The sequence below is a fragment of the Elephas maximus genome, chromosome 9, assembly GCF_024166365.1.
Source record: "Elephas maximus indicus isolate mEleMax1 chromosome 9, mEleMax1 primary haplotype, whole genome shotgun sequence".
Taxonomy (NCBI): domain Eukaryota; kingdom Metazoa; phylum Chordata; class Mammalia; order Proboscidea; family Elephantidae; genus Elephas; species Elephas maximus.
Genome location: NC_064827.1, coordinates 101590142 through 101616534, shown reverse-complemented (window position 1 = coordinate 101616534; position 26393 = coordinate 101590142). Strand labels below are relative to the sequence as shown.

At 41.7% G+C, this 26393-nt stretch overlaps 1 protein-coding gene across 1 annotated transcript in view; it reads left to right on the top strand.

Annotated features, from left to right (window-relative positions):
* Positions 1–23218, top strand: part of SLC28A3 (solute carrier family 28 member 3) — a 75333-nt gene extending 52115 nt beyond the window's left edge. Inside the window, exons 10-19 of the mRNA XM_049896407.1 lie at positions 3765–3845; positions 5474–5554; positions 7664–7789; positions 10084–10214; positions 11963–12131; positions 12536–12733; positions 18107–18188; positions 18858–18956; positions 19189–19309; positions 20120–23218. Coding sequence (XP_049752364.1) covers positions 3765–3845; positions 5474–5554; positions 7664–7789; positions 10084–10214; positions 11963–12131; positions 12536–12733; positions 18107–18188; positions 18858–18956; positions 19189–19309; positions 20120–20228 — 1197 coding nt within the window. The 3' untranslated portion in view covers positions 20229–23218. The remainder of the gene's footprint in view (positions 1–3764; positions 3846–5473; positions 5555–7663; positions 7790–10083; positions 10215–11962; positions 12132–12535; positions 12734–18106; positions 18189–18857; positions 18957–19188; positions 19310–20119) is intronic.
* The last annotated feature ends 3175 nt before the right edge of the window (positions 23219–26393 follow it).

Genomic DNA, 26393 nt, shown 5'->3' with positions numbered 1-26393 from the left:
CCCATTTATCCTTTTTCCTTCAAAACCCCATGCTCCCCTGAGTTGGGAGTTATTGCATTGAATCCCGCTTTTATTGACACAAATTTGTGGTATCAAACCAGTCCAGAGAAATCTCGGCTTCTCTTTCCTGGTCATTCCAGACCCCAGCTGCCCCACACAGCCCTTTCTGTCACCCGGGGCTAGGTCAGCAAGTGCCAGTCGCAAGCTATGGAGTTCACTTGACTCCCCACACTTTAGACCAGCTGGCCTCACTTCTCCCTTAGTTCTGGTAATTAGTTGCAATGACTCACCAGTTCCTGGAAAAGGGCTATCTTTGCAAGCACAAAAGGGATATACACAAGAGATGCACAGGTGAAATGGGGAGGGGGTTTCTGAGCAGAGCTTCATGTCCTCAGAGATGCTTGGTCCTCCCACAGGAAGCTCCAAGGAATTTCGAGTCCTGGACCATTATTGGTTTCTGCATAATCAGTGATTAGGTCCTCATGGCATATACATGATTGATCAAACCAATGAATATGCATGATTGGTTACATATGCCCCCCTTCTTTCCTGGAGTTAATCCTAGGCGTGGTCTTTGGGCAACCAATACTTTGCACATAAAGGCACCTCGATTGCTGGCAAAGTCCTAGAGTTGTTTTCAGGAAACCAGAGACAAAGGGCAAACCAAATTCTTGGTTCCACAACTAGAATTAGACCATGCCAACTACAATCCAGAGCTTTCTACAAGGTGACACCAAGCTGCTCCCCTGAATCCTCTGATAATGAGAGAAACAGGATAAGCTTTCTTCTTGCTGGTGGAAGTCAGTGTCTTCTGTAATAACTCAGAATTTTTGAAGTGCAGGTACATATATTACATGCCTGAAAAAGATGGAAAGGGTAAAACCAAGGTATCAAAGGCACTTCTCTACTCACCATGATCATTCCCCTACCCACCGACCTCTGTTCTTCCAGAAACATCCCTGTGCTAAACCTTTCCCATCTACCTTTACCGCAGTCTTTACCAGGAGTCTGGGCCTTCTCCTAACCAAAGCAGATGTCTTAGATTCCTGGTGTTTCTGTACCAGAAATACCAGGAGTCAGTGGCTTTAAACAATAAGAATTTCTTTTCTCAACATCCTGGAGGTTAACAGTCCAAAGCAGGGTCTTGCCCAGTCAATTCCTTCCTTGACAGGAGTCCCAGGTGCTCCTTGGTTCCTTGGCTTGTAGACATCCTCACACGGTGTCTGTCTTTGCCTGTGTGCACGTGTCTCTGTCTGATCTGCTTTTTATAACTAAGAAGAGATCAGGTTTAGAACACACCCTACACTGGCATGGTACATTAACATAAAGAAAACCTTATTTCCAAGCAGAACCCCGTCCACAGGTATAGGGGTTAGGATTCCAACACAAAGTTTGGGAGGATACAATTCAATCCGTAACAGGAGGGATTTTTTTTTTTTTTGCAGGGAAAAGGCAACCTGGCCCCAAGCCCCAGCATGAGCAGTTGCCTCCCGGGGTGCCCCCAGGAAGGTTATCCTCCTCTGGGTTGTTGTTAGCTGCCATCAAATCAATTCTGACTCATGGCAACCCTATGTGTTGCTGAGTAGAACTGCTCCATAGACTTTTCAGGCTGTGACCTTTCTAATGCAGACCACCAGGCCTGTCTTCTGAGGTACCTCTGGTTGGACTCAAACCACCAGCCTTTAGGTTAACTGTTTGGGCCACCCAGGGAGCAGCCTTCTCTGGGAAGTCCCTACAAATACTTGCCAAGAAGTCAGAAAGATGCATTTGGGCTTTCCTTCAGCTTTCTTTTTTTGTGCTGTGTTATTGTTCCTATACTTCTAAAATGTTTGTCTCATTTAGGGACTCTGAATTTACTTGGATTACCTGCCTTCAGTTTTATGCTGAATCGTTTTTTAAATGACTGAGTTTCTGTGTGTGTGTGTGTGTGTGTGTGTGTGTGTTTTAAACTGCTGATTAATAACTAAGCCATCTCTGGAAGGTCAGGTGTTTACAGGCTGAGATAGAAATCATGCCATGTCATGAACTGAATTCAGAATTAGAGAAGATAAAAGTCACAAAGGAGTAATAACTTGCTACCCAGATTGTACTGGTGTCTTTGGACTTGGTCCCGGCCCCCAGGGCAGTAGCCTCTTTCGTGCCAAAGCAGGATCCCTGTGGTAACACTCCAGAGACAAGCCCTTCACCTTCCTCAAGCTTTCAGGGAGGCTTCTTCTGCCCATTAAAGCCAATAAAAGGCATGTAAGAGAGTGTGCCCTGAATAATGGCACCAAATGTCTTTTAATATGTATTATTAATAGACTTTTCTAAATTAGATCTTGTACAAATTGTCCTCGGCTGTTCTGTGCCTCTGGTGGCTGCTTGTTTCTCACCATTCAGCTAGGGGACAGTGGGGACAGGGCAGCGATAGGGCAGGGGTGGGGAGGGGCCCCGACCACAGCTCAGTGTGATCTATGCAGGGCAGAAACTGCTCCCTGTGGAAACACCGCTCCTTGAAGGCCCCCAAAGCAGCTGGAAAATAGGAAACAAAAAAAAGACAATCATTGCCAACACAGGGCTAAGCTAGTTTCCAAAGTTTAATCACTTCTTGAGCGATTAGAAAACACATAAGTAAAATTATTATTTTAAAAGCTAAAACAATGAATGCTTAAAGAGAAACAAAGTCCTGACAATGTTACCACATGCATGAATGCTGAAAACATTATGCTGAGTGAAGTAAGTCAGACACAAAAGGCCAAATAGTGTATGATTTCACTTATATGCGATACATAAAACAGGCAAATGCATAGAGACAAAAGTCTATAGTGGTTACCAGGGTGGGAGGGAGGAGGACAGGGCTTTGAGGACGCTGAATTTCTCTTTGGAGTGATGAAAACGTTTTGCCAATAGATGGCAGTGATGGTTGTACAACATGGTGACTGTAATTAATGTCACTGAATTGTATCCTTCAAAATGGTTAGAATGGCAAATGTTTTGTTTTATATTTTACCATAATAAAATTAAAAGTTGAAAATGTACATTATAGGAGGCACTGTGAGTAAGCGCCTGGCTGCTTTATCTGATCTACGTAGATCCCTGCTCCAGACCAAGGTTACTGTGTTAATTAGTGGTGAAGCCCCTGTTTAATATCAGAACAGCAAAACTATCTGCCAGTGGCCTTCAGATTTTTGGCCTAGTTATTACGTATTTCCCCAAAATTCCTCTCTACTTCTGCCCAACATTTTGTGTTATTTGCAGTTGAAGTGAGGGAGCATGTTGAATCATTCCTTTAAACAACTGATTTTTAACTGTTGACCGAGTCTTCGGGGTCATCTCTGAAAGGCCAAGTCTTTACAGACTGAGATAGAAATTCCTTTTTTGCTTGTTCTCCTACGTCATGAGCTACTCCATGCCTCTCACTTCTACCAGGTGCCCACCCACCATCCAAACAGCACCTACAAATGAAGAGAAAAAAAGAGAGTTTCATTGCTTCTCTGAGGCACTGCAGTAAGAAAAGGTTTCTTTAGCAGAGGAAAGAAAGTAAAAGCATGGCATGTTTCCTATGAAATATACTCAAGAGGATCCAGAACAAATTAGAACAAGAGACCATAGATGGGGAAGTTGCTTTAGCTCTTGAGGAGTTCTCAGTATTTTTATGACATCTCAGAGGGCGAAAAAAAGGCAGAGAGAAGGAGACGTATGTAACCTGAGCCTGCTGACCCCATGCTCTCAAGAAATGGTTGTCAACGGTGTTAACTGTCTACGGCTTCTGTTCCCGCCCCCAGATCCTGCCAATCGTGGTTTTCTTCAGCACTGTCATGTCCATGCTCTACTACCTCAGACTGATGCAGTGGGTCATTCGAAAGGTACGGGGCCTGGGAGGGGCTAGAGTGGCAGGTGTAGAGTTGATTGTTTCAAGGACAAAGTCTTAATGCAGGTATTTCTGAAATGCCCTTCTCTTCCCATCAAGATCCCTCCCCCACTGAGTGATGAGATTCAAACCAAAAAAAAACCTCAGTGAGTTGCTTACCTGTGCCCATACCAAAAAGCCACACCCATTGCCACTGAGTCAGTGGCGACCCTATAGGATAGAGCAGAGCTGCCCCATAGGTCCAACTCATAGCAACCCTGTAGGACAGAGTAGAGATGCTCCATAGGGTTTCCAAGGCTGTAAATCTTTACTGAAGCAGACTGCCACGTCTTTCTCCCGAGGAGTGACTGGTGGGTTCCAACTGCTGACCTTTCAGTTAGCGGGCAAGAGCGTAACCACTATGCAGCCAGGTCTCCTTCCCGTGCCCATCAAGGGGATTTAATTTCAGGGACTTCAACTTGCAGCCTGCTGGGTAGTTTCATGAAACCTGAGCAAAAGAAGTGACTCCAACAGGTCAGACACCTCCCAGGGGAAACAAAGACACAGTGTCCTTCCTTTATCTTGGCTAGCCACCGTGTGCCCTGCACAAAGCCACTGTTGAGCTTGAGGAGGTTGCAAGTGTGGACACGCCTCGTTTTGGAGTTGCCAGAGAAATCAAAGCAACAAAGGGAATCTGAGGGAGATTTCTAAGCACACAAATAAGAGTAAAGTCCGAGAAGTGAATCCCATTCCTGCTGCTCCAGAAACCGTCAGTCCTGCCCTCGTAAATGAGGTCAGAATACTAAGTACTTACTTTGTAAGCTAGCCTGGATGCACATGAAGGTAGGGCTGTGCTTCCAGGGCTTGGGCATAGCCTTTTTTTTTTTTTTTTTTTATCACTGTAAAATAAATAAAAATGTACCAGGTAAGAGAGATGGAGAAAGAGAACCAGAACACCAGCAGAGTTCAGAATTTCAGCAAGAGCTCTCAGAGCTCTTTTTAATTTTAAACATTTAAATGTTCAGAACGACTCTGCTAATGTCTAAGCAAAAAAGAAGATCAAATGCGTTATTTAAGGCTCCCTCCTGAGGTGGACGCTAAGGTCTCTCGTTGAAAGGCCAGGGGAAAAGTGGAACCAACAACGATATTCTTCGAATTAAGTAAAATAGGCCAAACTCAAATTATATTCCAGCCCCATCACTACTTATTATGTGAGCAACTTTGACAAAATAACTAAACTGTTCAGTGCCTCAGTTTCCTCTTCTACAAAATGGGCATAATTATAGGACCTCCTTCAAAGCGTTATTGTGAGGATTAAATGGGTTCATCCTGGTCAGAGGGATAGGGCAGTTCTTGGAATACAGTAAAGCTCACCATGGTTGTTGGCAATTATTAGCACATATTATTTGTATACCGTGTAGCTACAGAAACACATTTGCGTAATGTACATACAATTACTCAGACTCACCACACAAACAGGAAGATTTGATTGGCCTGCTTTATGGACTAGATAAAGTAGACTTACGTTTACCACCATCACTGGCTGGCCTCCATATGTTACTCCAGTTTAAAGATTTTATCCCTGCTCTGACGTTTGGTGTATACAATAGTTCTTCACTAACTTCATTCCTTTTTTGCTTTTAGATTGGATGGCTAATGCTAGTTACTATGGGAACATCTCCTGTTGAATCTGTAGTTGCTTCTGGCAATGTATTTGTTGGACAGGTGAGTTGTAATAAAAAAAAAAAAAAAAAAATGAGCGGCTGAAATGGATAGTCTTTTTCCAGAAAATGGAATAAGAAAATAGTATAGTGTTACCATTGCTTTTCATGTAAAAAGAAGAGTGTTGAAATAAGGAGCTCCCTTATTAGCAGTGTTGAGATACGAGAGAGAGAGAGAGGTGTAAGGCCCTCTGTAGGCTAGTGTGGAATTTGGGTTCTTGGAAATGTATTGAGAGGAAGGAGGATTGAACCATCTTCCCAAAGATACTTTATCATCTGTAGGTTCTCAACAGACCTTTTCTGAATTTATCGAACGGTTGAGATCTCTGGCCAACTCTTCAGAAGCTAGGAACCCTTCTGCTGAAGTGGAGCTCACCATTTATTTTGAAGCTGCAAACATGTCACAGCCAGCTTCATATTCTGTAGAATAACGCTGACGTAGAATTTCGTCTGTGGTAATGGACAAGACCATGAGAGGCTTTCCACCAAAAACCATGCAGCTGGACCTACCCAAGCTCGTTCTCAGCTTGTCTGCACTGGCCAACAGTCTATCTTTGCTGAGTCTGAAGAAAAATGCTGAAGAGTTATTACGTTACACTTTTCGCCTCCCTGATCCATCCCATGGGTAAATGCTCTTTTGCCTGACACTCATTTAAGCCAAGAAATATGATGTCAAGGAGTGACCATCAAAATAGCAGCATTCCTAAGGGATGGCTAAGCAAGAAGTGGTAATAAGCTATTCCGGGTTGAAAGCTTCAGACCGAATGAAATCACACACCAAGGAAACCAAGTGGGAATGCTTGCCAGCACCAACGCCCAAGAAAATTGGATTTGAAGCAAAAATCAAGTCACTCGGAAAAACACATGGCCCCAAATCCCAGGCTGACAAGTGCTCTAGGCAGGCGAAGCCTACTCATCGACAAGCCCCGCTCACTAGCCTGAAGCATAGTCTTTAAAGTGAGGTCCATACTTCCTCCCTAGGAGCTGAATTTATTGTAATTATAGTCACAGAATCTCTCAGGAGTAATGAGGGCACCATCTTGAGTTGATTACTTCTACCTGCGGGGTAAGAGGACTCATGTACTGCGTTTCCATTTAGTCCATAAATTGAGGCTGAGTACATTCAATCTTATAGAACAATTAGAAATAATGAGGGGAAAATTGTAAAATTGCACACATGCTTCTGTGGTGCTCAATTTGGTACTTAATATGCTAAAAGTACAGCCATTATTTATGGAGAGCTCCACACTGCAGGCCTCCTGCCCTCCTTAATGGGATTCAAGCCTTTGCAACTCCACTCTTTCGACACCAAGGGGAAGTGGGAGAGGTGTGCTTCTGATTCTCAGTTAGGAAAGGGCCTCTGGGTGCCTGCACTTGATTCTGTTGGCATTTTGGAACTCCTGTGATTTCCCTCTGGCGTCAGCAAGGGGGCTTAGGACCTGTCTAGATGAAGCTGGAAGATGAGAAGTCACGGAGACCTAGGAAACACCAGTCCACAAGGCCAGGCCACTAGGCAGAGTTGCTTGGCTGATGATGTTACGACCCTAAGAAAAGCATCCCAATTTCTCCATGCCCCATGTCATCACAGAGTCCATTCCTAGGCTCCATGGAGGGTTTATAGAAACTGGCCTTGCATACTTTCCCAAATTTACACATCCTTTTACACTGTTTGGTTTTTTTACACAGCCATTGGTAGGGTGGGTTCCCAAACTTGAGCATGCATCAGAACCACCTGAATGGCTTGTTAAAACACAGATTGCTGGGTCCCAGAGTTTCTGATTCAGAAAGTTCAAGAATTTGCATTTCTAAAAAGTTCCCTGGAAACGCAGATGGTGCCACACTTAGAACTACTACTTTCATTAGTAGCCATTGAGTCGATTCCTGGCAACCCCACGTGTGTCGGAGTATAACTGTGCTTCATAGGGTAACAAGATGTGATTTTTTGAAAGTAGATCTCCAGGCCTTTCTTCCAAGACACCTCTGTGTGGACTTGAACTGCCAACCCTTTGGTTAGCAGCTAAATCCGATAACCGTTTGCACCACTCAAGGGCTCACACCCTTCTAAAATTTTAAAGGCAGCATTTAATCTAGTCACCCTTTTCTTTGTCTCCAGACAGAGTCTCCACTGCTGGTTCGGCCATATCTACCATACGTCACCAAGTCCGAGCTCCATGCAATGATGACTGCTGGGTTTGCCACCATTGCCGGAAGCGTCTTAGGCGCATACATTTCTTTTGGGGTAAGAATTACAGAAAATTCGTCTTCTTCTCTCTTTGCTAAGGAGCCCTGGTGGTGCAGTGGTTAAAGTGCTCAGCTGCTAACCAAAAGGGTGGCAGTTCGAACTCACCAGCCACAGGAGAAAGATGTTGCAGTCTGCTTCCTTAAAGATTACAGCTTTGGAAGCCCTATGGGACAGTTCTAATCTGTCCTGTAGGGTCGCTTTGAGTCTAAATTGACTCAACAGCAACGGGTTTGGTTTGGTTTGGTTTCTTTGCTGTTGTTACTGTGTTTGTTTCTCATTGCTGTTGGAAAAGAAGACAAAGAATGTATCCCTTTTTGCTCTATAGTTGGCTGCATTGCTTTGGCATTTGAATGTAGTGACTTCGAGAAGCTTTGAGGCTTCACTCTTATACCCCTGCTACCTAAATGTGAGTTATATCCAACAAAACAGATAGAAGTCAAGTGATGAGGTTACTTTGACTGAAAATTTTAATATGTTAAAAAAAATCTTTTTTTACTGACATGAATAAAAGGTGATTTAAACCTGGGGTTGGCAAACTATGGCCTATGGGCCAAATCTGAATTGCCCCCTCTTTTTGTAAATGAGGTTTTATTGGAACACCAAAACCAGAACCAAACCTGTTGCTATGAACTCAATTTCAACTCATGGCAACTCCATGTGTTACAGAGTAGATCTGAGTTCCATGAGGGTCTCTTGGCTGTTATCTTTACAGAAGCAGATCTCCAGGCCTCTCTTCTTCAGTGCCGCTAGGTGGGTTCAAACCACCAACCTTTCAGTTAGTAGGTGAAAGCAAGCCATTTGTGCCACCCAGGGGCTTTATGGAAACATAGCCACTCCTATTTGTTCATCTATGCCAGCTTTTGGGCTACAGAGTTGACTAGTTATCACCTACAGAGCCAAAAATATTGACTATCTGGCCCTTTACAGAAAAAGCTTACAACCCCTCATCTAGAGTGTGGTTCTCAAATCTGGTGGTACATGAGAATCGCCTTGGGAGCCTTTAAAAATCCCAGGGCCCAGGCCATGTTGTTATTGTTGTTAGGTGCCATTGAGCCAGTTCCAACTCATAGCGACCCTATGCACAACAGAATGAAACACTGCCTGGTCCTGCACCATCCTTACAATTGTTGTTATGCTTGAGCTCATAGTTGCAGCCACGGTGTCAATGCACCTCGTTGAGGGTCTTCATCTTTTCCGTTGACCCTGTACTCTGCCAAGCATGATGTCCTTCTCCAGGGAAGGATCCCTCCTGACAACATGTCCAAAGTATGTAAGACGCAGTCTCGCCATCCTTGCCTCTAAGGAGCATTCTGGCCACACTTCGTCCAAGACAGATCTGTTCATTCTTTTGGCAGTCCATGGTATATTCAATATTCTTCGCCAACACCACAATTCAAAGGAGTCAATTCTTCTTCGGTCTTCCTTATTCATTGTTCAGCTTTCACATGCATATAATACCACCGAAATACCATGGCTTGGGTCAGGCTCACCTTAGTCTTCAAGGTGACATCTTTGCTCTTCAACACTTTGAAGAGGTCCTTTGCAGCAGATTTGCCCAATGCAATGCGTCTCTTGATTTCTTGACTGCTGCTTCCATGGCTATTGATTGTGGATCCAAGTAAAATGAAATCCTTGACAACCTCAATCTTTTCTCCATTTATCATGATGTTGCTCATTGGTCCAGTTTTGAGGATTTTTGTTTTCTTTATGTTGAGGTGTAATCTATGCTGAAGGCTGTGGTCTTTGATCTTCATTAGTAAGTGCTTCAAGTCTTCTTCACTTTCAGCAAGCAAGGTTGTGTCATCTTCATAACGCAGGTTGTTAACGAGTCTTCCTCCAATCCTGATGCCCCGTTCTTCTTCAAATAGTCCAGGTTCTCATATTATTTGTTCAGCATACAGATTAAATAGGTATGGTGGAAGAATACAACCCTGGCGCACACCTTTCCTGACTTTAGACCATGCAGTATCCCCTTGTTCTGTCCGAACAACTGCCTCTTGATCTATCCCAGGCCATACCCCAGAGTAATTAAATCAGAATCCCTTAGAACGAGACCCAGGCATCAGTATTTTTTAAAACTTCTCAAATTTCAATATATAACCCAGGTTGAGACTTGATGGTCCATAACATAGCCTACCAGGGACAGATTACCCAGTTAGCAAGGTGCGTACAGGCTTACTTGTGCTCTGGAGTGCACAATTTTGCCTGTTTTTCACCACATCAAAGGCTATTCCTTCTGAACCAAACAGAAAATCTTAGCCTAATTTGCTTGCTTTCTTCTGGAATTCCAGGTTTCGTCCTCTCACTTGCTAACTGCTTCCGTTATGTCAGCACCTGCATCACTGGCTATTGCTAAACTCTTTTGGCCTGAGACAGAAACACCTAAAATAACCCTCAAGAATGCCATGAAAATGGAAAGTGGGTAAGTGGGGCACATCGGCCTAGTTGATGACTATGTAGGCTGAGGGGAGAAGGAGGCAAATTCAAAGTCCAGCAAAAATCCGATAACCAGAGAGTGCAGTAAATACCAGTATTGACGTGAGTTTAATCTCCCAGTGATAATTACTTAGACTTCAGCAAAAAAAAAAAAAAAGTCATCATTTCAACACTTGGGAAAAACTTTTCGGAATATCTGGATGTCAGTATCTTTTCTTCACTGTTCAATGTAAAGAGACCTGTTACCTGCTGCCATCGAATCAATTGCAACTCATAGTGAGGCTATAGGACAAAGTAAAACAGCCCCATAGGGTTTCTAAGGAGGGGCTGGTGAATTTGAACTGCTGACCTTTTGGTTAGCAGCCGATTTCTTAACCAATGTGCCACCAGGGCTCTGTTGTAAAAATAGTCCATTGTAAATATAGCATTGTGTTCATTGAGCCTTGATGCAAAACTACTGCAAAGCCATAGAATGACCATTTCTGGAGGTTTCTCATATAACAGAACAAGAAAGAGATCAAACCAAAAAAAAACCAAACCCAGGGCCGTCAAGTTGATTCCGACTCATAGCAACCCTATAGGACAGAGTAGAACTGCCCCATAGGGTTTCCAAGGAGCGCCTGGGGGATTGGAACTGCCGACCCTTTGGTTAGCAGCCATTAGCACTTCACCTCCATGCCCCCAGGGTTTCTAGAAAGAGACAAAGGTACTCATTTATCAGGGAAGAGGAGGGTATGATATAGATATTCTTAACTTCTATTTCGTTCATTTTCTTTTGCCCTGTTCAAGTGAAAGAAAAAAAAAAGTAGAAAAGACTGAGAGATTTAGGATATTCACAAGTATTTCACTAAGTAGCAGAATTCTTCAACCAACATGTTTTTGAGATTCATCCCTTGGTTGTATATAGGTGGAGTTATAACAATAATTGAAAAAGCAAGTTGCCAAACTGCTACATATAGTTTGATTCCACTTACAAAGTGAACAAATGTGCAAACTTACCCAATATGTTATTTTGGGATACAAACACATAGGAAAATTGTGAAGAAAGGGAATGATAAAGAAATTTTAGGGAGGCAGAGATTAGAGGGAAAGGGGTTGAATTAGGGAAGAACACAGGGGGGCCTCAAGGGTAAGATGACATTCCGTTCCTTAAATGAGTTGATGGATAAACAGGCCTTCCTCATAGCATTAGTTTTTATACCTTAAATATCTTAATGAGTCCCTGGATAGCGTAAATGGTTAACACGCTCAGCTGCTAACTAAACAGTTGGAGGTTCAAGTCTCCAGAGACTCCTCGGAAGAAAAGCCTGGTGGTCTGCTTCTGAAAAATCAGCCATTGAAAACCCTATGGAGCAGTTCGACTCTGACACACATGGAGTTGCCATGAGTTTGGAGTCAACTCAAAGGCGCTGAATTTTTTTTTTGGTATTTTATAAATATTCTCAGTAGCTGTGTAATAAAAATAATTTTTAATCCCCATAATGTTTTTTCTTTTCCCAATTTATTTATTATAAATGCCCCCAGATTGAAAGAGCAGTATAACATTAGACACCCATACACCTATCACCTAGATTCCACAATTAGAGACCCAAACCCGTCATGATGTTGTGGAATTCAAGGCACAAGCTAGAGAGTTTGTCTTTTCAACGAGCTCTGGCTATGTCATTTCTGCCCTGTGACATCCATCCACTGACAGCTCCTTGGTAATTCCGGAATTACTATGTTTTGATAAAGTGAGTCGAGAAATCTCCTGGAAGCAGCGACACAGGGCGCATCCTCATCCATCTCCCTGGTGGCAAATATCGCCGTGAACCTGATCGCCTTCCTGGCCCTGTTGTCTTTTCTGAATTCAGCCCTGTCCTGGTTTGGAAACATGTTTGACTACCCGCAGCTGAGTTTTGAGGTATAATTCTTCCATGCTTCTGCCCTCCATTTTGGTTCTGCCTATCTTTCTTTAAAAATAAAATAAGTTTGGGAACAGCCTTCCCTAACCATCAATAATGTACTCTTACACATTGTACAAACTTATCCTGTAACCACCACCCCCCACCATCTTCCCATCCCCTTCTCTCCTATCCTCTCCCTTCCCCCAACACATATTCATTCTCTCCTGACCCCACCCCTAAGACTCCAGATTACTCCCGAAGACCCAATTCCAACCTTGACTCCCGATGGATGGAGCAAGGGAATGTGGAGGGATTTCTGAGCCTAAAAGAGATCTGGAACAATCTTGGAGCTGGGGATGAGGCAGAAGAACTAGGAGAGTCATTACTCAGCTAATAAACTCTATACTTTTGGTTTTTATAGATAATATGCTCATACATCTTCATGCCCTTTTCATTCATGATGGGGGTTGACTGGCAAGACAGCTTTATGGTTGCCAAACTGATAGGTTATAAGACATTCTTCAATGAATTTGTGGCTTATGAGCACCTCTCAAAATTAATCAACTTGAGGAAAGAAGCTGGACCCAAATTTGTCAATGGGCAGCAGCAATATATGTCGGTGAGTAACTATTTTGACTTTTCAGTGAACATCTTCATCCCATACCTGCATTCATTGAATAAACCCATTGCTGTCGAGTAGATTCCAACTCATAGCAACAATATAGGACAGCGTAAAACTGTCCCATGGGGTTTCCAAGACTGTAATCTTTACGGAAGCAGACCGCCACATCTTTCTCCCGTGGAAAGGCTGGTGTGTTCGTACCACCTACCTTTTGGTTAGCAGCCAAGAGCTTAACCACTGTGCCACCAGGGCTCCTTTATTCATTGAATAGTTGCCTCGATATGTCAGGCACTTTGGGTACATTGGAGAACAAAACAGACCAAAAAAATCCTGATCTCACGGAGTTTATATTGAACATTGTCGTTAACTGCCGTGGAGTTGCTCCCAATTCATGCAACACCACCCACAACAGGATTGGACCATTGTGATCCATGGGGTTCTCTTTGGCTGACTTTTGGAAGTAGATTGCCAGGCCTTTCTTCAAAGATTGAAAAAAGCATCTTGTAATTTTCAGTCATGTTGAATTAATCTGTGTGTGCGTGTGTGAGTGTAGAAACACAGGTAATCCTTACCACTGTGATAATTTACTTTTTAAAATAGACTTTATTTTTTAAAGCAGCTTTAGATTTAAAGGAAACTTATACAGAAAGTACAGAGAGTTCCTGCACACCCCTTCACCCACTGCACAGTTTCCCCCACTATTAGCTATTAACGTCTTATATTCCTGTGGTACAGGTGTTACAATCGATGAACAAGTACTGATACATCATTATTAACTAAAGTCCATAGGTCACATCAGGGCTCACACTTTGTGTTGTACAATCCTATGTGTTTTGACAGATGCATTATGTCATGTGTCCACCATGACAGTATCTTGCAGAATAGTTTCACTGCCCTAAAAATGCCCTGTGCACTACCTCTTCATTCCTCCCTCTCCCCCTGAGCCCCTAGCAACCACTGATCTTTTCACTGTCTCTGAAAGTTTGCCTTTTCCAGGACGTGACAGTTGAAATCAGCATGTAGCCTTTCCAGACTGGCTCCTTTCACTTAGCAGTGTGCATTTAAGGTTCCTCCATGTCTTCATATGGACTTGACAGCTCATGTCTTTTTGTTGTTGAATAATACTTCACTGTGTGAACGTACCACACTTTGTCCATTCACCTACTGAAGGATGATCACAGGTGGGTGGCTTCAACAAACAGAAACTTACTTTCTCACACTTTGGGAGGCTCATTTGGAATTGACTCAATAGCAATGGGTTTTGTTGTTGTTGTTTAGGAGGCTAGCAGTCCAACTTAAGGCCGCGGGCTCCAGGGAAGGCTCTGTGTGTGTGTGTGTGTGTGTGTGTGTGTGTGTGTGTGTGTGTGTGTGGCTCCGGGGGAAGGTCTTGGTCTCTTTTCTGCTTCTGCTCCTAGGTTCCTTGGCAATCACGTGACATGTGCTTGCTTCTTTGCTTGCTCAACCTGGTCTTTTCTATCTCAAAAGAGATTGATTTAAGACACACCCCACACTAACACTGCCTCATTAACATAACAAGGAAAACCCACTCCCAAATAAGATTATAACCACAAGAATAAAGGCTAGGATTTATAGCACATATTTTGAGGGCAAGGAGCCCTTTTGGCGCAGTGGTTAATGCACTTGGCCAGTAACCAAAAGGTCAGCAGTTCAACCCACCAGCCTCTTCATGGGAGAAAAATGTCGCAGTCTGCTTCCGTAAAGATTTCCAGCATAGGAAACCCTATGGGACAGTCCTACTCTGTCCTATAGGGTCACTATGAGTAAGAATCAACTCGACGGCAAGTAGGGTTTTTGGGTTATTTGGGGGGCCCCACAATTCAATCCATTACCGTAAACAATAGGCTAAATTAAGTGAAATGTTTTCTATTCCCAGCTAGCTTGCAATTCGGGCAATGCTAAGCAGTTTTGTGAAAAGGTGACTAAGAAAGTAAAGATGGAAGAGTAGAGCTTACGAAGATTTGCGGTGAGCCCAACAAAAGACAAGGGCACAGAGGACCTTTGGAAATAGGAGCTCGATGGCATCTGCCATTGTTGAGTCATGAAGGGAAAAGCATTTTGTGTCTCCAAATTTCTGAGTTCCTATCAGCAAAATGCGGAAAAGAATCACGGCAATTTCTTCATACCAACCAGGATGTGCTGAGTGTGTCCAGCCGTCTCTTGGAAAAGGTATCACATGTGTAAGATCTGGACCCACAAGGCAAAAGTCCTGGTGATACCCTCTGAATTAGGCCCATTGCTGACCTCCATCTAAAACCACCTGAGGTCAGAATATCTATGTAGCATGATGGCTTAATTTCCTAGTGCTGCTGTCACAGAAATACCACAAAGTGGGTGGCTTTAAAGGACAGAAATTTATTTTCTCACGACTCTGAAGGCTAAAAGTCCAAATCAGGGTCTCGGTTGTGTTAACTCCTCCTGTGGATCTCTGTTAGTATCTGGTGACTGCCAGCAATCTTTGGCGTTCCTTTGCTTGTAGACAATCCTCACATGGTATCTGTCTTCTCCCTGTGTGTCTCTGCGTCTACTCTGCTCTTTTTATAACTCAAAAGTGATTAGGTTTAGGACCCACCCTACTCTGGTATGACCTCATTAACAAAGGAAAAACCCTATCTCCAAAGAGGATCACAACCCCAAGTACAGTGGCCAGGACTTCAATTCATATTTTGGAGGGGGACACAATTCAATCCATAATATATGGAGTACCTGGAATGAGCCCTTTATTACTCCATCCTTTCCTTCTTAGAACAAACATAATTTACTTGGTTTTTGACATGTAATACATACCGTGGTATAGAAAGGTACAAAGAGGTATAGAAGGAAAATTAAGTCATCTTCACTTTTCTCTGCTACCCAGCTCCTCTCTTTGGAGCATATTATGCCCTTTGTGCTTCATCTCACACTTTTCACGTAATAGCCTGTCTTGGATATCTTTCCATATCAGTGCCTATGGCAGAGTATTTTATTTTATGAATGTGCCATAATTTATTTTAACCATCCTCTCATTGATGAATATTGTTCTCAATGCTTTGCTGTCGTAAGTAGTGCTACAATGACTGACCTTGTGCGTATGGGGTCTTTGCTTCTGTGCAAGGAGAACTGTGGGATGTATTATTATTTTTATAGGGCAGTCCATCTCTTTGTAGCATGCAATCTTGTGCACTTACAGAATCATCCCAGCTTCCTCTTCCTCTTCTTGTTGTTATAAAACCATACACGGCCATATCTGCCCTTCTGCGTAGATCTTCAGAAGGCACAAAGAAGAATCTCAAGCCCTCTGTGCCATCTCTCTCCCCACAGTCTCTTAATAAGCTTGCCTGCTTTTGAAGCCAATTGAACTAAAATGAAAAGCACTCAAGAGAGCAAAGGATGAGGAGAGGGAAGCGATTGCTTTTCCAGGAATGGTGAACTACACAAATACTTGAAATTGTTTTCTTCCTGCCTGCTGTATGCACACTGATTGAAAATATCAGCAAAGGAGTTCCCAGAACCAGGAAGAAGAAGAGGGGCCTTACAATCAACAAAAAACTTACCATAGCCATTTGAGTCTTGCTTCTGAATGTAGAGAGGCCCCCTGCTTGCCTGCTTTGTTCTTTGAATCAAATCAGATTTTTTAGTATATTGGGAAAGAAAATGATTGCCCTTTGCCAGGTTGGGAGTGCCTCTGGTGAGCCCACTGGATCTTCTAAGCCACCTATAGTGAGTCCCTCAACCTGAGAAGGAATTATCTGGTCTGGGCAGTGCCTTTTGACTGTCAGAATAGAGACAAACAGCCATGCTCACACTTTTGTGAACTCCTCCCTCCATCTCCTCATTGTCCTGTGAAAGAACTGTTCACCCTTCTGCTTCCCAGGTAGACATTCTAATATTCCCGTGGGGTGGTAACAGTCAGATTTGAGGTACACAGAAAGGCAAACACACCATGGCTGGAATTTGAGGTAGCTTCTTTGAAATCTGTAAGCTTTCTTTTTACTAATAAAAAATTCCTTTTAAATTATATCCTTTTTACCAAGGTATACTTTACATACTAAAAGAGCCCATTTTAGGAGGACATTCAAAAAGTTTTGATCGACGTATCACCTGTGTAGCCACCACCTCAACCAAAATATATAACATTTCCATCACCCCTAAAAAATTTCCCTCATGCTCCTTTGCAGTCAACACCTTCCCCCAGCCCCATCCCAGGCAACTCATGCTATGCTTTCACTCATTGTAAATTACTTTTGCCTGTTTCAGAATTTCATATAAATGGCATCACTTAGCATCCATGTTTCATGTACTTTTTTTCTTTTTATTACAAAGTAGTATTCCATTTTATGAATAGCAGCAATTGGTGGACATTTGGGTTGTTTCCAGTTTGGGGCTATTAGGAATAAAGCTGCTGTGTATATTTATGTACAAGTCTTTTTGTGGGCAAATGTTTTTATTTCTCCTGGGCAAATTTCTAGAAGTGGAATTTCTGGGTCATATAGGTGTGGTTAAGTGCTACAGCTGCTAACCAAAAAGCTGGCAGCTTGAATCCACCAGGGACTCCTTGGAAACTCTATGGAGCAGTTCTACTCGTCTTATAGTGTTGCTACGAGTCAGAATTAACTCGACGGCAACATGTTTTTGGGTTTTTTTATAGGCAATATATGTTAACTTGATATGAACCTGCCACGCTGTTCTACAAAGCAGCAGCATTATTTTATATTCCCAGCAGTAAAGTATATGAGTTTCAGTTGCTCCACATCTTCACCAACATTTGATATTGTCAGGTTTTTTTTTAATTGGTCATTCCAGTGGGTATAGAGTGGTATCTCATTGTAGTTTTGATGTGCATTTCCATGGTGGTTAATGATGCTGAACATGTTTTCATGTGCTTACTAGCCATTGGCATATCTTTTGTGAAGTATCCAAATCTCATTATCCACTTTTCATTGGGTGTTTGTTTTCTTGTTACTGAGTTATAGCAGTTCATTATACATTCTGGGTAAGTTCTTTGTCAAATAAATGTAATGTGAATATTTTCTGGGACGAATTTTGTATCTCCAGCAACTGGTGTAATACCTGGCACATTCTAACAGGTGACTGGGTCAAATTGAATATTAGAAGTTATCACTGAACAGAAAAAAGAGGATTTGGCTACCAAGTCCTATGTATAGCATTATCTGAATTCACACATCTCCATTACACCCTCTCCCAAAATTCAAGGGGAGATGGAGAAAAGCCTGGGAAGCAATGGGCATTTGACACCATGCATTTATTTGTCAATATTGATTGTGTAGTTAGAATATGAGGCCCATTAGGATGTCAGGTTTACTAAGCTTGGTCAGGTTTTGTATATGTCTGTGTGTTTATGCTTGCTTACAGATTCGTTCTGAGACCATTGCCACGTATGCCCTCTGTGGCTTTGCCAACTTTGGTTCCCTAGGAATAGTGATCGGCGGACTAAGTAAGTGAAAAAAGTTCAACAGATCTGACGTAAACACACGTCAGATCTCCACCTTGCTCTGTAACTTCATGTCAGGGAAAAAAGGCCCTATAACAGTAGTTAATCCTTTTGGGTCTATTTTTATCTCTGCGCTGCAATTTAGTTCACCTCTGGGCACCCAAGCTAACCTCAGCTTGAATTTGAGGTAAGAATTGTTCAGATGAATTTCAGGAAGAATTTGCTCAAATGTGCAACTGCCTCTCCCAGCCCCGGGATGACATGTGGGTTTCACTGTGCATGCCAATCCCAACGAATTTATACTGGCCACAGGGAGAAGGATTCTGAAGTCCATTGGAAGTTCAATGGAAAAAACGCTGTGATGCCTGCCGTGGACATAGGTCGAGATGGTGATGGATGAGTTGCATATATTTGGGATCCGTCCTTACAACCCATCTCCTTGTCATGCTCTCAATACACTGTGAGCCCTTTGGATAAAACTTAGGACTTGTTTCTTCTTTGGAGAATGGAGGCCTCTGGGCCTTTAGGTGTGGATCTCCCAGACCAGAAAACCTCTCTGGATGTGGAGCTCATCACTAAGGTCTTGAACTTTGAATTTCTTAGCTGACCTGAGATCCCAGAGGCAGGGAATCCTAATCAATAGTCTCTCACACTTGCTCCCATGTTCCCCAGCATCCATAGCTCCTTCCAGAAAGCACGACATCACCTCAGGGGCAGTAAGGGCTCTGATTGCGGGGACCATCGCCTGCTTCCTGACAGCCTGCATCGCAGGTACAGTATCCCATCCTTTGTGTCCTTTCTCCACGTAGCCACAGTATGGCAGCTTTCAGGTGGGTACCACCTCCAACATGCATATGCTGCCACAGAAAGCTGAGACTCAGGGCTGCTGGTAAGCTTCTTGCAAAGCTAAATGTGTAGAGCATGGTGGAGAAGCTAAGAACAGAAGGAGAGTCCAGTGAGTTCATTAACTAATAAAATAAATGGCATTCTGTCCCATTTCTAGGCATGCTCTCTGGCTCTCCTGTTGACATCAACTGCCATGACATTTTAGAGAATGCCTTCAACTTCAGCTTACCTAGAAACACAACTGAAGTGGTTTCTTGTTGCCAAAGTCTATTCAACAGGTAATGTATTCTTGAGTACAATCTCTTTATACTCCTTTATTAAGAATCCAATCAGATCTAGGGATCCCAACCACATGTTTTTATAACTTTTAAACAAAGTGTGGCATTTTTTCATTTTGACTTTTTTCACCTAAGACTAGGAACCATAATATTAACTTATCTAGTGTTGCTCAAGCTTTTGATATGTGTCTGGCTGTGTGGCAGGCACTTCGTATGAATTATCTTACTTAAACTTTGCAACCATAAGGTAGGCATTAGTACATTTTTCCATTATATAAAACCAAGGCTGAGGGAGGCTACGTCACATATTCAAAGCCACAAAATTAGTGCAGGCAGAATTAAGATACAAAACTGAGGTCTCTCTGCCCACAGAACTTATGCTATTAACCACTACCCTCTAGTGTCTCCCTTTCAAGGAAAACAAGCGATGCGGGCTGTCCTGAAAACATGGTGATGAGCTGGAGTGCATGTAGAGCCCCCCAGCGACTCCTATCGGCCACTCTTAACCCTGTACTGTTTCTATGCTCAAAATCAATATATTCCACCCCATTGACCCTTCTTAATGTGGAAGTGTTTTATTAGGGTTGATTCAATGCTTCCTTTGTTTATTTTGGAGGAAAGAGGGGAAATCTTTCAGACCATCAAGGATTTGAGAACCAAAATTAATTCCCTTAACCCTCTGTCCCTTAACCCATCTTAACTAGAATGTGGGCGAGAAAGCTGGTTTCTTGCCCTGTGTTATTTTTGGTGTCATCTTTTATCCACTGTTTTCCTGATCTCAACTAACTGCTTCATTCCATTTTTCACCAGCACTGAGGTCATCCCAGGAGGAAACCACAGCCTGTATTCTTTGAAGGGCTGCTGCAAATTGTTGAATCCATCAACATTTAACTGCAGTTGGGTCTCTAATACATTTTGAGTTCAGCCTCTTTCTCCAGTGAAACATCTGAGCACAGATGCTGAATTTTCTTGCTTTGGGGAGAAAAAATAAATCTCTATAGATAACTCCATCATGGAATTGGCTTGAATTGGAAGGAAAGATGAAAAACAGGAGTGGATCCTTCAGATCTACAGCATCATCTCCGCTGCATCCCTACTGTATTGGGACTACCTTGATATCCCAGCAAGGTTTTCTAGCCTTGGAATTTCAGAGCATTTCTTCCAAATACAGATATAAATGGAGTCTCCTAACAAATGGGTTATGACTCAGCCACAGGCACATAGTGGGTTGATTGAGTTTCTATCTTAGTAGTCGGCCATTTTTATGCACATCTCAGGTGAGATGACTCTGCTTTCACATGACCTGAAATAGGCTAAATTTTAATCTCACATGAGGAAGACCATCAGTCACAAACTCATCACCTGCCTTCAAGAAGTCCTGCAGAAATCAAGAGTCTTTCAGTAGAGCTCTTAGAGTATACTGAAGTCAGGTTTTAAATCCTTCTATTTAGAGAGTTCTATCAGTCTGCTTATGCTAAATTATGCTGCAATAACAAACAAACCAAAAACTTTGGTGGCTTACATCTGAAGCTTACTTTCCACACATATTACGTGCTTACTGAGGGTTAGTTTGGGCTGTACTCTGTGTTGTCTTCATATCCAGGACCCAGGCTAAAGGAGCAGCCCCTATGTTGGGTATACTGATCTTACAACAGAGGGAGAAGAAAGCTTCTGCTAGGAAGTAGCACCAATTACTTCCACAATATTCCACGGGGGAAAGCAAGTTACATGACAAGCATGATGTCAATGGCCATGGAAAAATGATCTTCTTACAGGGAAGGATAATGAATATTGTGAAGAAAATATGATCAGGCACAGTGTGTGTGATAGCCATTTCTCCCTTCAAGGAGTCAGCCTGTTATACGGCACAGCTATCATGGTCTATGCATGTCCAAATGTGGTTATATTCCTGGTGACAAGACTGGGGAATGGGTACTCTTCAATGGTTCAGTCAAAAGGTCATGTAAAGACCACCTGAGGAAGAAAAATAGGTCCTGATTGAGATCCGAAAACCTGCCATGATAATTTAAGACCAGGAAAGCATCAACATTAAACTTGCTTAAAGAGTATCAGCAGCTCAAAAGAAAATTTTGGAGGCAATGTTGGAGTGCTCTTTAATGAAATGCTTATCATCAAAACTCTTGATAGCATAAAGGAGATAATGTGGGAAAACATAATCAATGTCTCTGAATCAAAAAGTGATTCATAAGAAAGAGATTCTGAATGTGAAAAAGTTTTTGGAATACCTTAAGCAATTTATTTTGTTTACATTTCTTTTTTTAATCCATGTGTAAATAGTTGATTGATCTTTGGTAAGGGTATGGTGGTGGTGAAGAAGGGGGCTCCATGCCCAAAGGAGTCTTTATCTCTAAAGTACAATACACTAAGATATTTCTAAGTATTATGTTTCAATTTTTCTTGAAACTCAATGTTCTCTTTTAGTCTTTAAACTTTATTTTAGGAAAATATAAATACATTTTCCTAAAATAAAGTCTACTTTTCTACCCTGTTCTCTGGGTTCTGGTGTCAATTGTGCGTGTGTTGGTTCTCCTTTGTTTGTCTGCTATTGTTATTACCATCTCTCTAATTCTTTTTAACTCTGCTTTTTTTCATTCAATTTGTCTAATACTCTGGAGCCTGTCTTCTACATCCCTGGTTCTTCACAAGAGAACCTCTTTACTGCTTCTAGTGTGCCTTTCTGACCAACTAATTTTTAAATTCTGTCTGTGACTAGTATTCCTTGAATGTTTGTAGCTCTCATATGAGCTCTTTGTCTTTATTTCAAGGAAAACTTAATAATCACTGCCCTGTTTTTTTAATTAGGTTTTCTTCTTTCGATGCTTTTCAGATTATGAAAAGTAATAGTCATTTGTTATAAAAACTGAAGATTATACATATACATTAAAATCTAAACATTTTTATCTCTACCTTGTTCATTCTGGCTCTTCTTCCAGTCCCACACCCCTGAGATTATCTATGTTAATTGACTAGTGTCCACAACTTTCCCCTTGCTTATACAAACATACATAAGAATGTGGGAGAGTTGTTGTTTATATTCAGATATGACAAATCTATTTATGTATTACTTTCAACTTGCTTCTTTTCACTTGGAAATGTATCTTGGACATTCCTACAAGTTATGAGATATAGTTCTATCTCTACCCTCCCCTCCCTCATTCACTGTGTGTTGTGAGGGGGGTACAATTTTACATAAATCAGATAATCCACATGCACGGGAGGAAGGGACTTAGACTTTTTATTTCCTTTCTAATTGCTTTTCTCTTCTCCCTTTCTCCAGGCAGATAGCCCAGGTTTATAACCTGATATGTAACGTCCTGTACTTTTTTCCATGTTCGTATTATCTTTTACCACCATAAACACCTGTTGAGGATTGAGATGGTAGTTTTACAAAACTGAGATTATTCACATGTCTGTGAAGCTTACTCTTCTTCTGTAGTCTCACTTTGTGAATATTTCTTCAAGTTCACTGGCAAAACCTTAATTCATTCCTCTCAAAGACATTATAATAGATTATGGCATCTTATGTACTAATGTATTAATCCTTTCTCTATGGACAAGCATTCATTTTGTTTTCAGTTTTGTTTCTACTGTGGACAGTGCTTGGGCATCTGTCTTTACATACAGTGCTTTTATTATCTATAGAATTGTTGTCCTATAGAAATATAATGTGAGTCACATGTAATTTTAAATTTCTTAGTAGCCACAATAAATGTAAAAAAACATAATAATAATAAACCAGGGAAAGTAATAATATACTTTATAATATGTTTAACCCCTTCATATCCAAAATACTATCATTTCAATAAGATATTCTACATTCTTTTTATCAAACTAAGTCTTTGAAAAATCTGGTGTATATTTTACACTTAGTATATATCTAAATTCAGGCACTAAATTTTCATTGGAAATGCCTAATCTTTATTTAGATTTTATAAAATTTACAGTTGAAAGGCAGAGTCACGTACCCAAGTTTCTCCAATAGCTGAGTATCAATTTTTTAATTGAAATTAAATATTTAGCCCCTCAGTTACACAAGCCACATTTCAAGTACTGATGACTACCACATTGGACAGGGCAGTTCTGTACGATGATTTGCCAGGTACCTTGAAGTCTCTGTACATTTTTGGTACTAATATATGTTGCTATATTGCTTCTTGGAGAACTGTATTGTCTTAATTTTCACCTGCTTTGCAGTACAGTCTTTCTGATATGTTTTATTCATCTACCTCTACGTGTATGTGTGATATTCCTTTATAAATGCAACATGTTGACGTTAAGCCTTGTGTTGGTTCCTTTTTTAATATTGTCCATCTTTGAATTGTGGAGGGGTATTATTCCTGTGCCTTATTACCTGAAAGGATAGTAAGGGTAAAGGCCAGGCAAGTGAGCTGGTGGGCACTTTTTGCTTATTGCCTCCAGAAACTTTATCATTAACACCCTGTAATGTGGGTGGCTCTGGGCTGGCTGGAAATGCCCCTCCTCCAGGGGAAACCACTTCAGGCTTGGTGATGCCCTTACTACTCTTCAGCTGACAAACTGGAGGGCTATCTGCCCTCTCCCATTTACCCTCCACCCCCCACCCTGTTGTCTGCAAAGATGGAGTGTCTGTGTGTTTCCCACAGGATTCCTCAGTTGTCTGAGGCCACTGAATGTATGTTGCTGTCAATCTACACACTCCGATCTTGTTTCAAGTCAAGGCTATGATATCTACTTTGCAGAACTTCTGTACTCTGTGTAGGCCACCCATGAATTTCTAAGTTCCTCGCTTTCTGCATCTATCTTCACATTGGTACAATTTTAATATTCTGAAAGCCTTTTTTTATATACAGTATTATGGTTCCAGATATGTTTTCTAATTTCAATAAAGATGAAGTTTGCTTTATTTCTTCTTATTCTCTTGTTTTCCATTGGTTTCCAGAAAAGAGAAGTGGACAGAAATGGCGTTTCTCTTCTTAAAACCAGAAACCTATGGCTATAAACAACTTCTCTGACCCTGCAGAGGCCTTAGAGTCTCAGCCAAGAATAAATTGGAGTCATAGGATAGGGAGAGTTTTCTTTATTTTTTAATTACCACCTATTGGTAAAATCAACATGTTCAAACATTTAGGTCTGAGTGACAAGGTCCTTGTAACTACACAGATTACTACCATGCATTCATTTGTAAATGCTTCCACCTAATTGCTCTTATCTTTCTGTAGTTTAATTAGGCTGGTAGGGCACTGTGAAGAGCTTAAGACGTGGACTTGCCCAGTGAAGGCTGACTTTCAATTACAGAGCAATTCCAAAATCAGACATGCTTATAAAGAAGGTATTGAAGGCCAGCAGGGACACAGTATGCCTTGCTAGGCTTAAACTACTCTGAATGTACTGGAGTGGGCGGGGGGAGGGGAGGAGGCAGTTGTTCACATCTTAGATAGGAGCACAGGACTCAAGGAAGAAATGTCTGGTACAGGTTCTCCATATGGTGCTAGTGAACCATATGGTCCTGAGAAAAGCCACTTTTTACAGCCTGTGACGTAAGAAAAAAATTTGTTTTAAGCTCAAGCCAGAAGAAAAGTGTACACTTACCCACTCTTTTTGTGGCCCTGGAAATGACACAAACCCAAAAACCAAACCCATTGCCGTGGAGTCGATTCCAACTGACAGCGACCTTATAGGACAGAGTACAACTGCCCCCATAGGGTTTCCAAGACTGTAATCTTTACAGAAGCATATTGCCACATATTTCTCCCTCAGAGCTGCTGATAGGTTCAAATCGTCAACCTTTTAGTTAGCAGCTGAGCGCTTAACCATTGTGCCACCAAGGCTCCTTATGAGAAATCAGGAAGAGGAAAAAACCGATGTCTTACAAGTCATATTAACACACAGAATCACAAAGCCTATATCTTTCATGTTTTGGTGTGCCTCCAGTCATATTCCTAAAATAAGAAGACTGTAGAAAGAACTTTGCTGCTAACCAAAAGGTTGGCAGTTCAAATCCACCAGCTGCTCCTTTGACGCCCTATGGGGCAGTTCTACTCTGTCCTATAGGGTCTCTATGAGTTAGAAGCAACTCAACAGCACCTAACAACAACCAAACCCACTGCCATAGAGTTGATTCCAACTCCTAGCGACCCTACAACCCTACTAAGTCATTCAGAAAAACTTCCCCTCTTCCCACCCACCCTCCATCAGCTGGAGCCACCAAACAGATGGATTGTTATGGCTAAAACCAGAGTTGGTACAGTCTTCCCTGGAGTAATCTTAATCCCTTCAACTACAGGCTACCTATCTCCTTCCATAATTATTTGCCCACATGCCTGTCTGACCACGAGACTCATAGTTCTGTGTAGCCCCAGCACCTAGTGTCTGGCATCTAGCAGACATTCAGTAAATATTTGTTTATTCAATGAACAAATAAATGAATGAATACTGCATATAAGGAGGACAGTTTATTGAATCACATGTTAAAAATTTTTTTAATCTCATCAAAACTGAGTACTCATGATAACAATTGCAAATAATAAGTACATGTCTCAACGAGCAATTGGAAATCTTCCTTTTACTTTAATTTCATTCCCCATAGTGAACCACAGCATTTTGGTGTCACTGTTAATTTTTCTCCATATGTGATAAACACCACAATAAGTTATAATGATCAAAGAGGAGCAAATGGTTCTTCATTCAAGCCCAATTCCTGAGTCACTTTCAACTTTCCTTCCATGACAACATTAGGCACAGGATTTTGCTTATCTTATCACATTAACTGTTGTACAATGATTAGCAAACAGAAAGTTTGGAAGACTGGTCTTGATAATATGCAGTGTAACAGCGATTTAATAGTGGTAAGTACGTTGAGACTAACATACCCAACATAAACAGCTTTTTTTTTTTTTTTAGCCAGATTCTCTTTGCTTACATAACTGTTCTGCTATCACATATGGAAAAGCTCTTCTAGAAAATGATGAACAAATTGGTTGATACTTCTTGCAAGAGAGAAAATACAATTCAGTAGCTAAGAGCAGAGCCTCTGGAGATGGACTAAAAAACCCAAATCACTAGCTCCATTATCCTGAAAATTTAT